Genomic DNA, 15511 nt, shown 5'->3' on the forward strand with positions numbered 1-15511 from the left:
ATGCCTCACGTTATATTTAATCATTGGGTTTAGTCAACTTTTAATTACTAATCAATATCATATATTTAACTATTAAAATAATACTAAATTAATATAAAAAATAACAACACTACAAATATTGAATATAAAATCCTAAGGGCATTATTGGTTATCTATAAATTATAATTGAAATATAAATTATCGCTATCTTCTTTAAAATTTAACATAATTATAAATAATCTCTCATTATTTAAAAAAGTTATATATAACTCCCACAAATAAAATTAATTATGTAATTCTTAGACGAAGAGGTAAAAATTATTAATTTATCCTTGTTGATTTTTTTTAAAAATAGAAAATATTTAAAAAATATTAAAGAATTGAAAGTGAATAAAGTAAATAATCCTTTGAGAATATTGACTCATACAAATATTTTATAAAATTAAAATTTATAATTTAAATGAGCATTTTGAATAGTTCACCATAAAAATTGAATGAAAAACTAACAAAATTGGCTTTGTTGTTAGACGGACGTCAAAATTAGGGAGTATTTATAATCTTTCAAACAATAAGAACGTATTTGTAATTATATCAAATTTCATGAGAGATGGTTGTAATTTACCCGTAGTTTAATTATATACTTTTTAGCTGAATAAATTACGGATACACCTCTTATTTTTTAATTTTTAGCTGAATAAATTACGGATACACCTCTTAAGGAGTGTCAGTGTAATGTGCTTCAGTTGTATCTGTGTAAACTTTTATGACTAAATAAAAAACATACTTTTAATTACAATACAGTTTTTAAAAAATATATTTATAATTTTATATAAAAAAAAAAGGTATTTATGTATTTGAACCTAACACAAAAAGGAGTGCCAATGTAATTTTTACGGCTTTTCATTTGCAAAAAATAATACACATTAATAAAATATTACATTATTATTATTATTATTATTATTATTATTATTATTATTATTATTATTGTAAAGATGAAAAGAAATGTTTTTCCATCTTTAATTTATTTTTGAAATTGAAAATATATAGCTAAGAAAAATGACTAAAAACATAAAAGAATTGAGTTAGCCCATATTTTTATATAGCATATATGTTGGTGCACTCTGACGTATGTGCTTACATTTTATTACTTAAAATATTATCTTATTTTGGAGTGGATTATTTAATTGTATTGATTTTATAATAAATAATCAAAAGAAGCATTTAATAATCGATTATTTTTTATTTTTCTAGTAAATAATTATGAGGGACCAATATATCGACTTATCTATATTATTAATTAAGTGGGAGGAATCTATAGTAACAATCATTAATTTCAATGTACGTCGACTAAAAAGTCTGTTGTATCTATTTCTTGAATCATTAATATGAAGGTGATATTTTCAAGAAATGTAATTTTTGCTATTTTTCGTCCAAACAATAACGAAACGGGATGAGAATTTTCAGAGAAATTGCAAGTGTAATTTTAAAACTTGTTGGGGGAGAAAGTATAATTTTCACATTTTAGAGAGAATCAAAATATAATTAAGTATAATAAAAAGATTAAATTATGGAGGGTGGTGCATTAACGAGTATGTACCAATCACTAGCCAATATAAAATATTGGTGACTAATTTGTAGCTATTATGAAAGCAGAGCATAATTAGGGGCTGCTCTATTGTTTTTTGTAGAGAACCTTTCAAATTGAAATTATATATTCCAACAAAATATATTACTTAAGAAAAAAGGTAATGAAATGGGCCACTTATCAATTATTATTTTAAAATAAAAATAAAATTGATAAATAAATAGTGATAATACGGAAGCCATTACGTATTACAATTTGGATTAAGGTAAGAAATTAAATGTCCAAACTTAATTGTTAACGATAAATTAACTTTACATCTTCATTTATGAACCGTTACATCTTGATTGATATGCATTTAATAATTGAAATTTGTACGACACAAATCAATAGCTAGATATCGTTAAATTTGAATTAAACCTCTAAATTTAATTCATAATTCAATGGTTCAAATTTCACTTAATTTAAATGAACAGTTTAGATTTATTATATAAATTTTCATCATATTTTATTTATTAAATATATTAAAAAATATTGTCTCCTTCCCCTCACCCCCAACCCACCCCCGCCACCGCACAAGTGCCTCCTCCCTGCCCGCCTCCCCAGCCCTCTTCCTCGCGTCCCCTCCTATCCCGGCCTAGCATCGGCGCGGCAACAATAAGCGCTGATTTCACTGTTTTCTATATATATATATATATACATTAAACATAATATATACATATACTTATATATTTTATATTTAAATATATATTATATAATCTTAAGATATATTTTATATACTTAAATAATATTAGCAAGATCAGAACTATTCATTTATATAAGATTTTAACGGTGTTAAAATAAAGATTAAAAATATTATTTTATATTTATAAAAATTAAAAGAAAATAGAATTGGAGTGTGTGATACACTTGTAACATAGAGGGGATGTTCTATTACATTTTTTAAATTGTATAGGGAATTTTTGCTGTTTTATTTTTCACAAAGAGGTATTTTAGATATTTTTTAAAACACAAAAGGCTAAATTGCATTTTACCCCGGTAAAAAAGAATCCTCAAGAACATCATGTCGTTGTATGGACAATCAAATGCCATAAATGCGAGGATTTTTGTCACAACACTCTGCGATAGAGCTCAAGAGTGGTTTAGGCCGCTCCCGGGTGTGTGACAATCGTATATTACGGTCAGCTTGGGAGGAAATTTCTACATCAATTCACCAGCAAAAAGAAGACAAAAAGGTCAACAACATACTTGTTCACTACCAAACAAAGAAACAGGGAGTAGCTGCGAAACTTTAGAAACAGGTTCGATAATGAGATGTTGGAATTGCAAAATTTGAAGATAGAACCGGTTAACTAGTATATTAATCACGGACTCAACAGGGGACCCTTGGCATCAGCCTTAGCCAGGAACCCCCCCTGCCACCATAGAGGTCTTGAACGAGAGGTAACTCAAAGGAGATGCTAGAGATGAAAAAGGGTGAATTGGCAGAGAATTCTAGAATGATAAGGCCCTAGTATCGTTCTGTAGAACACCCGAATGGAGGTTATGTGAAAGCAAAAAGGAGCTCCCAAACAGGGAGGTACTCAACCTATACGCCTCTCAACGCACCAAGAGCTTGGGTCTTAGTTGCCGTTGAGCAATCTTAGGCCGTGCAATGGCCAATGCCAATGAAGTAGAAAATCAGAATCGAGAGAACCCCACGTAGTATTGCCACTTTCACAAAACAGTAATGCTTTCTGAATCTGATATGGATTTTCTTAGCTGGTTCAACAACTTCTTTCAACACAGGCAAATGATGAACCTAATTACAATCACACACAAGAAGTTTGTAATTGCACAAAGCAGGGTGTTAATAACTTAGCCAGATCGGCAAGAAAGATGGAGTGAAATCAAAATGGCAGTAAGAGACATATTTCAAAGCATCTATATGTAGACCTTCCTGTCATATTATACATTAAACACGAAATGCATCGATAACTGCTGGCCTCACCCTAAGCTTCTTCAAGAAATGGATAATCAGTGTAACCAACAACAGGATCTGAAATGTAGAATGTGCTTCTATTGTACTTGTTGAGAGGAGCGTCCAGCTCGTACCGTCTTGGCAAGTCCGGATTAGCCAAGAACAAGCGTCCAAATGCAATCAAATCCGCATAATTATCAGCAATGGCTCTATTTCCCTTGCTTCTGTTGTAGCCACCAGCAGCAATAAAAGTATTCTTGAAAGCTTTTCTCATTGGAAGGAGTCGGTGAGGAATTTCATCCTCGGGCCCTTGACTCACTGTCGCACCAACAACTCTCGGTTCGATCACATGGAGGTACAGAATGTTGAACTTATTAAGTGCATTGGCCATGTATAGGCCTAGAGCATCAGGATCTGAGTCAACCGACTCCATAAAATCAGTGTATGGAGACAGTCTTATCCCAACTCTGTGAGATCCAATCTCATTGGTCACTGCTTCTACTATCTCGAGTGCAAAGCGAGAACGGTTTTCCAAGCTCCCACCATATTCATCTGTCCTATCATTTACTTGATCTTTTAGAAACTGTTCGATTAAGTAACCGTTTGCTCCGTGTATCTCAACTCCATCAAATCCTGCAAGCAAAAAGCTAAGTATGAGCTTCAAGGTCCTTAGTTCTGAAGATTTTAGCACTTAACAAACTTACAAGCCTATGCTCTAGATCTAGACATCTATTGTTAAGATATTCTATATGATCAAAATGTTTTTCCATATCTATTACATCTGATCAACTCTGTAAGACATCTCCATAACGGTGGATGATGGGAAGATAACACTATTCGAGCTCTTAATGTAATCTGCTCACGTACAGCAACTGATTTTAAGCTGCTGATGTTTATTTAAAAGACTAGTTTGCATAGAAAAAACCATCCTGATTGCCACCACTCGGCTCACCGGAGCTATAACCCATGCTTTATAGTGTCTCAGTCTTTAAATTCAGTTTACTGTACTTGTTTGCACATCATATTTTCTTCTAATGCTCACAGTGATGTGTATAGGTTTGGCCTAAACGGACAAACATGCCAGCATCAGGCCATCTGTCAACTGTTCATATGTGAGCTAGATTGTGAATCAAAGCATGGGAATAAGAGTTATAACCATGATCTCTAAAAGACTAATTCCTTCTTCAAAAAGTATTCAAAATAATTTTGTTCGGATTTAAATTGAATCTAAGAGCATCAGGCTTTAACCTTATGTAACATCAAATGCCAAATTATGTCTTGAAGAAAACATACAAGGCAGAGGGCACACACCTGCTTCAATAGCATTCCTAGCAGACAACCTGAAATCATTCACAATACCAGGGATTTCATCCTTCCTCAGACGTCTAGGAGGAGACCATTCTACTCCGTCAAGGCCAGGTGTAATTCCCTTGTCTGTTGATGAGACAGGAGCTTGGCCATTGGGCTGGAAATCTGATAAAAGACACTTTTGTTAAATTCATGCAGGTTTTGGACCAAATAGAAACTCAGTTAAACTACGTTTTTGGTATTAAGTAGAACTGCATTTACCCACGGCTATCAAAGTACCTCATCTTGCAGTCATTGTCCACATAAATATATGTTTATATATGATCGTTTTGATAGCACTGCTACAGTTCTTATGCACTTAAATCTGATCCTTACTGAGAAAAGTAATCTTAAGAACTAAATTTTACATTAGACATCCTTACAGCTAAATTCCATCCGTGTTATTCAATGAGATATCATCCAAGACAACAGGATTAACTTAACTATTAAATGAATATGTAAAGATTTCACATACCATAAGTGGAGACACGACCAACATGCCACATTTGCAGGAAAAATATGCCACCCTTTTGATGAACTGCATCCACAATTGGCTTCCATGCCTCCACATGCTCCTTTGTCCAAATTCCAGGTGTATGTGGGTATCTATAAATTGAACATTATATTAGTTTAGTATGTGTTAGACATTGAAATTGCAATTTAGCTGGCCCTTTGATTAGATTCTCTATTTAAAATGAAAACAAACAACTCATAAAACATTTACAGCAGGGTCATATGAATCAAGATGAGATGATTAAGTTTAAGAGTGCTCAAACATATGCACTCTTCAGTCATAGATGATTACCGTACATTCTAAATGTGATGGAATATATTTATACTTTTTCCTTTTGCATATACGTTGATGGAAATTATCAATGAATCATCATCTTTTAGCCTATATAAACAGAAAGGGAAAAGAGGCTTGTGATATCGATACCCTTGTGCAGTGTCGGATACACCAGTTGCTTCGGTAATGAGAAGACCACCTTTGGTCGCTCGCTGAGAGTAATACACTGCCGCATGAGGCTGAGGAACATTGTTGTACGAGCGGTTTCGTGTTAACGGTGCTAAAACAATTCTGTGCCAATGTTAAAAAATGTGCTTCAGAGACGCAACTATATACTAAATTTATCAAAGAAAGTTTGTAATATTATTCAGAAAAATTTAGTGCTTCTTGATTCTATAAAGTTTTAGACTATATGTTGATCCCAAATCCACAAACCTCACTAATTCTCTTTTCCTTGAAGATAAGGGGAAAAAACAAAAAAACTAAACAAATCCATGAGCTCAAAGAGAAACGCCCAAAAACAACAGACGTACCTGTGGGAGAGATCAAAGTCCCCCATTTTGTAGGGAGTGAGCAGAGGAATTGGAGCATCAGAGGAATTGACATTTCCACTACTACTACTACTAGTATTACGAACACTCATAACTCCGATCCCTCTGCAAAACCTCGCCTTGTTCTGTACTCTGTAAGGAGTGAAACGAGGAAACACCTTAGAATGCGAATTGACAGTGAATGCCATCGCCATATCCCAACGCTCCGTATATATATTGGTAGCTCCGCCGCCCACACCGCCCTCGTGTGGAATCCCCGGTGAACATTAGGCTTCACGCGTCGATTTTGGGTGATGCAAAAAGGGGTTCTTGATCAAGTCAAAAGCAAAAGCGAATTGAGAAACGACCACCTCGAGATGGATGTGATGAAATGATGATCAAACGAAACAAAGAGGATGAACCGGAGTAGGAAACGAGGTGAGATATATATACAGAATGATGATTTGATTGTAACCCACAACACTGTGCAATGTGCATGAATGCCATATCCGGTACGTCATCATTTTCATCACACTATCACTCTTTGATTTGATTTGATTTTATTTAATTTCATCATATATATATATATATATATTCTTTTCTAAAGTTCTATATTCGATTTAATTATGTTAGAAACGAAATATGAGATGTTTTGAGCATATGGAGCGAAAACCGAGCATTATAGTCATCATCATTGTGGAAGATATTAGATAGAGAATTACAGTGTTAATTTATCTCGTTCTATTAGTTCATGCGCGTTATATAGATTATGGCGTATCCCTTAACCTATCGAGGGATAAACCACCAGTTGAGCATTGTTGTACTTTACGATCTTGTATTATTAATAAAACTTACATTTACCAAAAACAAAAAAAACACAACACCAAAATTTAACAAAAAGATAAATAAATCATTGGATTTGATATTCAGTAAAAATCAAACTTCTAGCGTAGTCTTTAGGGAGTGTTAGTGTGATGTATTTTGAGGGCATTACTATAATTTTTTGTCATTTAATAGAGAGTTCAATTGAAATTATGCACACTTTTGTATTTATAATTATAACTACAATTTTAAAATTATACTTTTATTTTATAAAAATACAGAAAAGTATTTGTATATTTGATCAGTACTAGGATAATATGGATATAATTAACCGTTTTTAAGCTGCAATAAATAGTACACATTAATAAGTATTACAATGTTATTATTTTGTAAGAAAGTGAGGGGGGAAATGTTTATTGTTCTTTAATTTATTTATAAAATTGAAATATATAGCTAAGAAAAATGATTAAAAATATAAAAGAATTGAGTTCGCCCATATTTTTATATAGCATATATGTCGGTGCACTCTTACGTATGTGCTTACATTTTTAAACATAAATATTACTTAAAAAACTATCTTATTTTTGGAGTGGATTTTTTTTTATTGATTTTAGTAAACATTATTAAGAACCAATATAGTAATTAATTGTCGATGTGTGTTGACTGAAATATCGTTAATTATACTTACTTCCCACAATTAGTTTAATTATTTTTTTATGGATAATTTTCTATTTAAAATCATTTATATTTAAGATTAATTCATTTTATGGATTAGTTATTTAATTCATCTTTCTCCTTTTATATTCAATATTAAATAGAGTACATTATGGTAATTTTTTCTTGAGGTTTGGAATAATTATAAATACCTTTACGTTTTTTTGAAAAGTTATAAATTATGTTAATTTTTTCTTGAGGTTTGGAATAATTATAAATACCTTTACGTTTTTTTGAAAAGTTATAAATATCTCTTTGAGTTTAATGTTTGTCTAACAAATGATTAGTTCCGTTAGTCTCTGTTCATTTTCATCCAAATTTTACGATGAACTGACCAAAATACTATTATGAATTATAAATAATAATTTTATATACTTTTCAGAATTTTTTAAAATAATTTTATGGACTAATATGCTCTATAAATTATTTACTTTATCTACTCTCAAATTCTTCATCCATTTTTTCAAATGTTTAAAAAAAAAAAGTAAGGATCAAATCGTAAGTTTCACATCATTGTTTAAGGTCTATATAATTATTTTTTATTTATAAAAATATTTATAATTTTTTAAACAATCTAAAATATTTATAATTATATAAAACCACATAAAAAAATACTTATAATTTTCCGTATTAAATATTCATAACTAATCTATAACTATCATAAAAGCTAGCAGACATAATAAAATATAGAATTTGAACTCATAACTTTATAATTATGATGAAATTTTAATTTTACCAACTAAACTATGATTAGGGTTGCTCAAATTAAAATTATATATTATTTAAAACATCGAAATCAAACTGGGCCACTTACGGAAGATACTGATCAATTATTTTAATTTAAAAATATATATTATTTAAGAAACATCGAAATCAAACTGGGCCACTTACGAAAGATACCAATCAATTATTTTAATTTAAAAATATATATAATAATCAACGTTCACCAAAATCTGGAGGTGGGGTGGCCTATAAAATAAAATAATAATTATTTGTGATCATATGCAAGCCATTACGTAATATAATTTGGATTAAGGGAAGAAATGTCCTAACTTTGAACATATATGTTTAATTATTTAATATATATATGTGTGTCTGTATGTATTATCTGTATTAATATAATTATAACAAGTTTAAATAATCTATCCGCATAATTTATAAGCTTCATTCCAATATTCATATTTTATTTTAAATTCTTAAAAAAAATTATGTAAAGTTTAAGAAAAATTAATGTACTTACTCTCTTACCCTAAAACATTGTATTATATGGTTTTGGCCCCTCAAATAATGAAAATGATACATAGTCGAATTAATTTACCACATAAACTTAGGTTTCTTGTTAAAAAAATTAAAGGGAGATATGTTTCATATATTGTATATGTGAATAGAGTTTCTTAGGCATTGTTTGGAATTCATATTAAAATCATTTTGACAAGTTTTTTGTCAATCAAAGTGGAATAGTTATCAAAAGGGTCATTACATTGTTACTAAAACTACTGATAGCCATCAACTCCTCATAAGTTGAGAAATGGGATGTCTTGTACTGCCTGCCATCATATCTAAATTATACTTGTTTAAGCCTCACTTTTTAGGTAGAAATATCTAAGAAATGGTGATGTATGTTACCTCAGTGTTCCGAGGCTTCTTCAAGGAATGGATAATCAGTGTAACCAACAACAGGATCTGAAGTGTAGAATGTGCTCCTATCATACTTGTTAAGAGGGGCGTCCAGCTCATACCGTCTTGGTAAATCAGGATTAGCCAAGAACAAGCGTCCAAATGCAATCAAATCTGCATAATGATCGGTAATAGCTCTGTTTCCCTTGCTTCTGGTGTAGCCACCAGCAGCAATGAATGTGCTGTTAAAAGCTTTTCTCATCGGCAGGAGTTGATGAGGAATTTCATCCTTGGGCCCTTGAAGTACCCTCGCACCAACAACTCTTGGTTCGATCACATGAAGGTAGAGAAGGTTAAACTTGTTAAGTGCATTGGCCATGTATAGGCCTAGAGCATCAGGATCCGAGTCAATCGCCTCCATGAAATCAGTATAGGGAGATAGTCTTATCCCAACTCTATTAGGTCCAATCTCATTGGTCACTGCTTCTACTACCTCGAGTGCAAATCGACTCCGGTTTTCTAAGATCCCACCATATTCATCAGTTCTGTCGTTTACTTGATCTTTCAGAAACTGTTCTATTAAGTAACCATTTGCTCCATGTATCTCAACTCCATCAAATCCTGACAAAAGGAGCAGCAGCTAAGTAGGAGCTTGAAGGTTTCATATTTATGAGTTTACCAGCAACCATTTACCTGTTCGACTATTCAAATGCCAAAAAATGAAACACTTGAGTTATAAACATTCTATGTGAATCAAAAGGTTTATCGATATCGTATCTCAGTTGATTACTCCCTAAACAGACTCCATAATAATGAAAGACAGAGAATTAACAATACCAGAGCTCTTACCTAGTGTGATCTTTGTAAGGTACAATTTAGTTGATTTAAACTGCCTACATTTATTTCAAAATAAGGTCCTCCTGAAACAACTAAACTATCTTAGTTTTCACCAATTAACTCAACGCAGCATCACTATTTGCTGTTTAACATTGTGAAGTCCTGAATGTTAAGTGACCGTACTGTTTTGCCATTAGATTTATTCTTCTTTTTCTCGTAATGAATGCTTTCAAGTTTGAGAAATACCAAGCTTGAGGCTCTCAAACGCTTGGCCACAAGATGCAACCACAACATTTGAAAGACTACAAAATTTCATCGATTGATTTCCAGTAAGTTTACTCCGGATTGATATTGATAGTAAGCACATCATCTGTTATTCTCGAGAAATACATCGAAAGTGCCAAAGGTGTCTCGTGGAAAATTACCTTTGTACATGCCCTAGAAGAAAATAGACATCAGATAGAGGGTACAAACCTGCTTCAATAGCATTGCGAGCAGCCAACCTGAAGTCATTCACAATACCAGGAATTTCATCCTTCCTTAGCCGCCTAGGAGGAGGCCATTGCACTCCCTCAAGGCCAGGGGTAATTCCTTTGTCTGTTGATGAGATTGGAGCTTGGCCATTGGGCTGAAAATCTTTACTTAAAAAATATGTATTATTTTTTTCTAGCTATTGTCAACCAGATAAGAATCAAGTAAAGTTCATTAGATATCATAAGAATTGCATAAGTAGGTAATGCTGTCCATATCATGCATGCACCTCTTGCAGTTAATTCTCTGTCATTACAACTAAATGTTTTAGTCTTGGGTTACAACAATGTCAGGAAAAGTAAATATAAGGGGATAATAAGTTGTATAATCAATTTGTAGAAGATTTGTTATAAAATTTGGTTGACGGGTAGCTATACATTACACAATCTTTTTATTAAATTGTATTCCTGTTACACAAGATATCTTAGCAAGACAAGTTGCTTAAGAGTTGAAGTGAGTCGATACGAATTTAGCATACCATATGTAGAGGCACGACCAACATGCCAAATTTGCAAGAAAAATATGCCTCCCTTTTGATGAACTGCTTCTACAATTGGTTTCCATGCCTCCACATGCTCCTTTGTCCAAATTCCAGGTGTATCATGGGACCTATAAACAGAAATCAACATGAATGTGCATTAGAAGTCCAAATCACGATTCAGCTAGCTATATTATTAGATTATCCCTTGAAAACCGAAGTTGTTCGTGAATCTAAGGATTTATTTCACTTGATCACTTGCCAATTCCATATTGGGAAGTAATGCTAAAAAATTAAAGATCATTGGTCAGAAAATGGCTTGTATGGTTCCAAGCAACTATTATATATAAAATGAGTACCAACAAATTTCTTCCACTAGAAGTACTTACAGCAAGTTTCTATTAGTAAGTTTTCTACAGCACCTACTCACAGACAAGCAGATGTTTTTTAGAAGCATTTGAACAGTTAGACTAAACATCAAGTCCATGATATTATACTTGACCAACACAGAAATAAGAAAGCTCAGAAGAAAATCCAAAGTTACTGTCACGATACTACTTACGAATATCATTGACACAAAAGACAAGTATCAAGACACTGTTACTCGAAGGTGTTAAGGTACAATCTTAACTCCTAGTTCCTTGTTTCTTGCTCATACATCAATATTATGCACTGTAACTGTTGACTGAAGGTAAAGGTTGTAATTTCTTTTCTTTTTATCAGATTTTATAGAAATCACTGGTATCATCATTTAAAACAGAAACATTAAAAACCTGCCATATCCATACCCTTGTGCTGTGTCTGATATACCAGTTGCTTCAGCAATGAGAAGACCACCTTTGGTTGTTCGCTGAGAGTAGTACGCTGCTGCATGGGGCTGCGGCACGTGGCTATACGATCTGTTTCGGGTTAATGGTGCTAGCAAAATTCTGTCCAAGATTGACAACCAAACTCCAATCAGGCAAAATTGTAATAAACTTAAAATCTCAGGATAAGTCTGTCTTGAATCCTCAAATAAAGATTGCGGTGCCACCAAATCCAACAAGTAGTAAACAAAATTCTCTATAATGTGATCCAAATCAGAATCACCAAAAATGAATTGGTAAACAACATGCTCAAATCTCAACCAATAAAACATAGTGGCATTTGTTAGACGCATAACCAAACCAAAAAAATGCACCAAATTATATTACAAAATGCAAAACCCTTCTAGAATCCATCAGAAATTGGTTCTGAAATTCGTACGTACTGATTCAGTTATAGATCAATGCAAAACCCTAAACCCCACAGAATTTGATGCGACTATCCTACACTAATATGCTCGCAACCTCTCTTAAACAAAACAGAACAAATTCAATAACTAAAAGAGAAACTCTACTCAAGGGAATCAGAACAGAAACCTGTGGGAGAGATGAAAATCCCCCATTTTGTAGGGCGTGAGCAGAGGAATGGGAGCATCAGAAGGAGGTCCATCATCGGTACTAGGATTATAAACCGCCATCGCAGTGATGCAGAAGCAAAGGAGTAGTGAAAAGCGCAACAGTCTGGAAATAGCAATAGACTTGGAACAGCATCACCAATTTCCACAACAGCGCTGTATACATATAGACGTAACTCCACTGCTTGTGTGCCCTGGTGTAAAATTCCTCCACTTCACCAGAAACTTGGGGATTCCATTGCAACCGAATGATGACGCTTTACCATTTGCTTTTCTTGTTTTCAGTTCCACTCAAGTGGAAAGCGAGAGCTAACTGAAAACAAGTAGGTTTTGATGTTTTGACGTCACTAATAATTAAAAAAATATATATTAATTTGATTGAAATAAAAATATATATTGATTTGACAATACTTGCAACACAAAATACAATCTCAAAAGGGGCTAAGCGTCTTCTAGGAATGGATTAATCAGTGTAGCCAACAAGAGGATCGTGAATGTAAAATGTGGTTTAGTCATGCTAGGAACAGGCGTCTGCGTAAGTTTGAGCGATCCCTCTGTTTCCATCACTCTTGTTAAGGCCAGCAGCAATGATGAAAGTATTCTTGAAGGCTTTTCTCATTGGAAGGAGGCTAAGTGCAACTTCAAAATTTCTACCCAGTCTGCTCTCAATCACGTGAAGGTAGACGATGTTGAACTTATTTAGTGCATCCGCCTGGCCATTTGGTTGAAACTCTGCTTCACATTTGAAGAACAATGTTAGTTTTCCAAGCAATTGGGAATCATGAACCTCACCAACCTTTCTTAACTGATATACCAGTTGCTTCAGTAATAAGAAGACCACCATTAGTTGCTGGTTGAGAGTAGAACGCTGCTGCATGTGGCTACGGAATAGTGTTGTAAGATCTGTTCCAGGTCAGCGGTGCTAATACAACTCTGTATCATCACAAGAAACAAACAATGATGAACCATTTTTTTCTTTTACATAATTTACATAATTCGATATTTTCAAACTCAATTCACTGTGAGCAACAAATGTCTAAATTACCCCCTTATAAAAAAATTAATAGTGATTTATTTTTTAAAATACAACAATTTACCTCCTATGTTTTAAAAAATGAAGCAATTTTAGATAATCGTATCAAAATTCCTAATATTTTAGATGATCTTATCAAAATTTAAATAAAATAGAAGAAATATGAGGATAAACTTTTTTTAAGAAAAATCTTAACAGTCCAATAATAAAAAAACATGTACTTCAATGATGCTAATTTCTTAAAGGTACATAAAATAAGTATCAATTATGCAAAAGGAATATAAATAATTAATATAATTTTTTTAATATATTAATTTGAAATGTAAAGCATTCCACAAAGTCGTGTTTCCGTGACCAAAGTTGTTGGCTTACAGTCTCCTTTTTGTTTCTTTTTGTAGTAGTTTCGCTCTCCCAACCTTTGCGCTCTTCGTAATACAAGAGCGCGCAATCAGACTGACAAAATCAACAGAATCGACTCCCAATTCAAATTTCATCCACTCTGGAGAGGCGAAGGTACCTGTACTCTTGATGTTTTCTTGTAAATCGGTTGTTTTTGAGCTGTTTAGGGAACTGAAAATGGTTAGTGTTCGGTACTCCGTTCTTGGTTCATTTGAGAAAAGATGGGCAAGCTGCCAATCGTAATTTTATTGAAAAATTTGTGGATTTTTGTGGGTAGTTGAGTATTTTTTTTCGCTGGAGGGCAACTTTTTGATGGGGCAAAAAGTGTGCGGAAGCTATTCCGTTGTTTAATGTGTATTAGTGATCAGTTTGATTGTCTTGACTTTGTCCAATTTTCTGTTTGGGAATTGCTAGCTCTGTTTGCATGTTCATTATAAGCAATTCACTTGATTACTATGAAGAAACATCTGATATAAGTTTCCATAGCTGGATGAAGGAGTTATCGTTTGATGTTTGGCTGTTATTTTGTTTATTGAATTTCAGATGTGCTTGTGGCGATGTTTATTGGTGGAACATTAATTCAGTGAGGCAAATAATTGGGGTGAACTTTTGAACCACAAGTGCACTCTAGAATTGTAATATTTTGGCAAATGTAAGTGGTAAGCCTGTACAATAACATCTATTTTTTTCAACCTTTATGTTGGGGGTGGGTGGGTCAGTTGGAGGGTCCAATTTGGTTAGGGCGGTTTGGTTTTCTGGGTCATTGAGGGCAGGAAGCAACACGGGCTGAGGGGCTGCAAAGTGGTGGTGGATGGGTCTGGCTTTAAAGGCTGAAATAGGGGTGAGGTTCTTGTTGGGATCCTAAGGGGCTGGGAAGTTGAAACCATGGATGTAAGGGTTTAGGATGGGACTAGAGGGCTATGGTGGCCACAGAGGGCTCAGGTGGAGAAGTTTTTCTATGAAATACTCCAAAATATCTCATGTGGAAGGGAACGGTTTGCCGGTATTACAATGTCTGTAAGCCACAGTCGCACGGAGTGTTGTCTTTTGAGCAGAAAAAACATGGTGAAGGATGTTTTTGGGACCATTCTACTTGTGGAGATCTTGTAGAGCTTGGGGTGCCTGAATTTTAATTGTTTTCTTGTTTGCCTTGTAAATATTTCACCTCCATACTTTTTATACTGGCTTTCTTTCCTTACAAAATCATCTTTACTTTTTCGGTTATACAGACCTTCTTATATATATATATATAATTTAGGGCCTCGTGTAACGTATATTATGTGAAAAACGAACTGATGGACTGATCTGTGTTTTCAATCTCATATCTACAAATAATATTAATGTTTGTCAATTTTGAATCATTAACTAAGAAAGTCTATGAACTGTGTCATGCATGCATCAGACTAATTACTGTGGACAAATTCCTCTCTAATGATAGATTAGCCTACAGTACATTG

At 33.3% G+C, this 15511-nt stretch overlaps 3 protein-coding genes across 5 annotated transcripts in view; 1 reads left to right on the forward strand and 2 right to left on the reverse strand.

The window, feature by feature from the left end:
• On the reverse strand, positions 3301–6622 carry LOC105169079 (putative 12-oxophytodienoate reductase 11). Its single transcript, XM_011089355.2, has 5 exons — positions 6189–6622; positions 5806–5946; positions 5344–5474; positions 4833–4994; positions 3301–4154 (listed from the first exon to the last, which is right to left on the reverse strand). Exons 1-5 carry the CDS (start codon positions 6398–6400, stop codon positions 3553–3555), a joined length of 1248 nt encoding a protein of 415 aa, XP_011087657.1. The 5' UTR covers positions 6401–6622; the 3' UTR covers positions 3301–3552.
• On the reverse strand, positions 9095–12899 carry LOC105169080 (putative 12-oxophytodienoate reductase 11). The gene is made up of 5 exons (XM_011089356.2): positions 12585–12899; positions 11973–12113; positions 11185–11315; positions 10650–10811; positions 9095–9959 (listed from the first exon to the last, which is right to left on the reverse strand). Exons 1-5 carry the CDS (start codon positions 12683–12685, stop codon positions 9349–9351), a joined length of 1146 nt encoding a protein of 381 aa, XP_011087658.1. The 5' UTR covers positions 12686–12899; the 3' UTR covers positions 9095–9348.
• LOC105169081 (chromatin structure-remodeling complex protein BSH) overlaps positions 14013–15511 on the forward strand; it is a 4826-nt gene continuing 3327 nt past the window's right edge. The window contains exons 1-2 of one of the 3 annotated variants that reach the window (XM_011089358.2): positions 14013–14168; positions 14598–14713. The gene's annotated coding sequence lies outside the window, so the exon portion shown is untranslated. The remainder of the gene's footprint in view (positions 14169–14597; positions 14714–15511) is intronic. The other 2 variants (XM_011089357.2, XM_011089360.2) reach the window with 2 other exon arrangements.

The sequence above is a fragment of the Sesamum indicum genome, linkage group LG8, assembly GCF_000512975.1.
Source record: "Sesamum indicum cultivar Zhongzhi No. 13 linkage group LG8, S_indicum_v1.0, whole genome shotgun sequence".
Lineage (NCBI taxonomy): Eukaryota > Viridiplantae > Streptophyta > Magnoliopsida > Lamiales > Pedaliaceae > Sesamum > Sesamum indicum.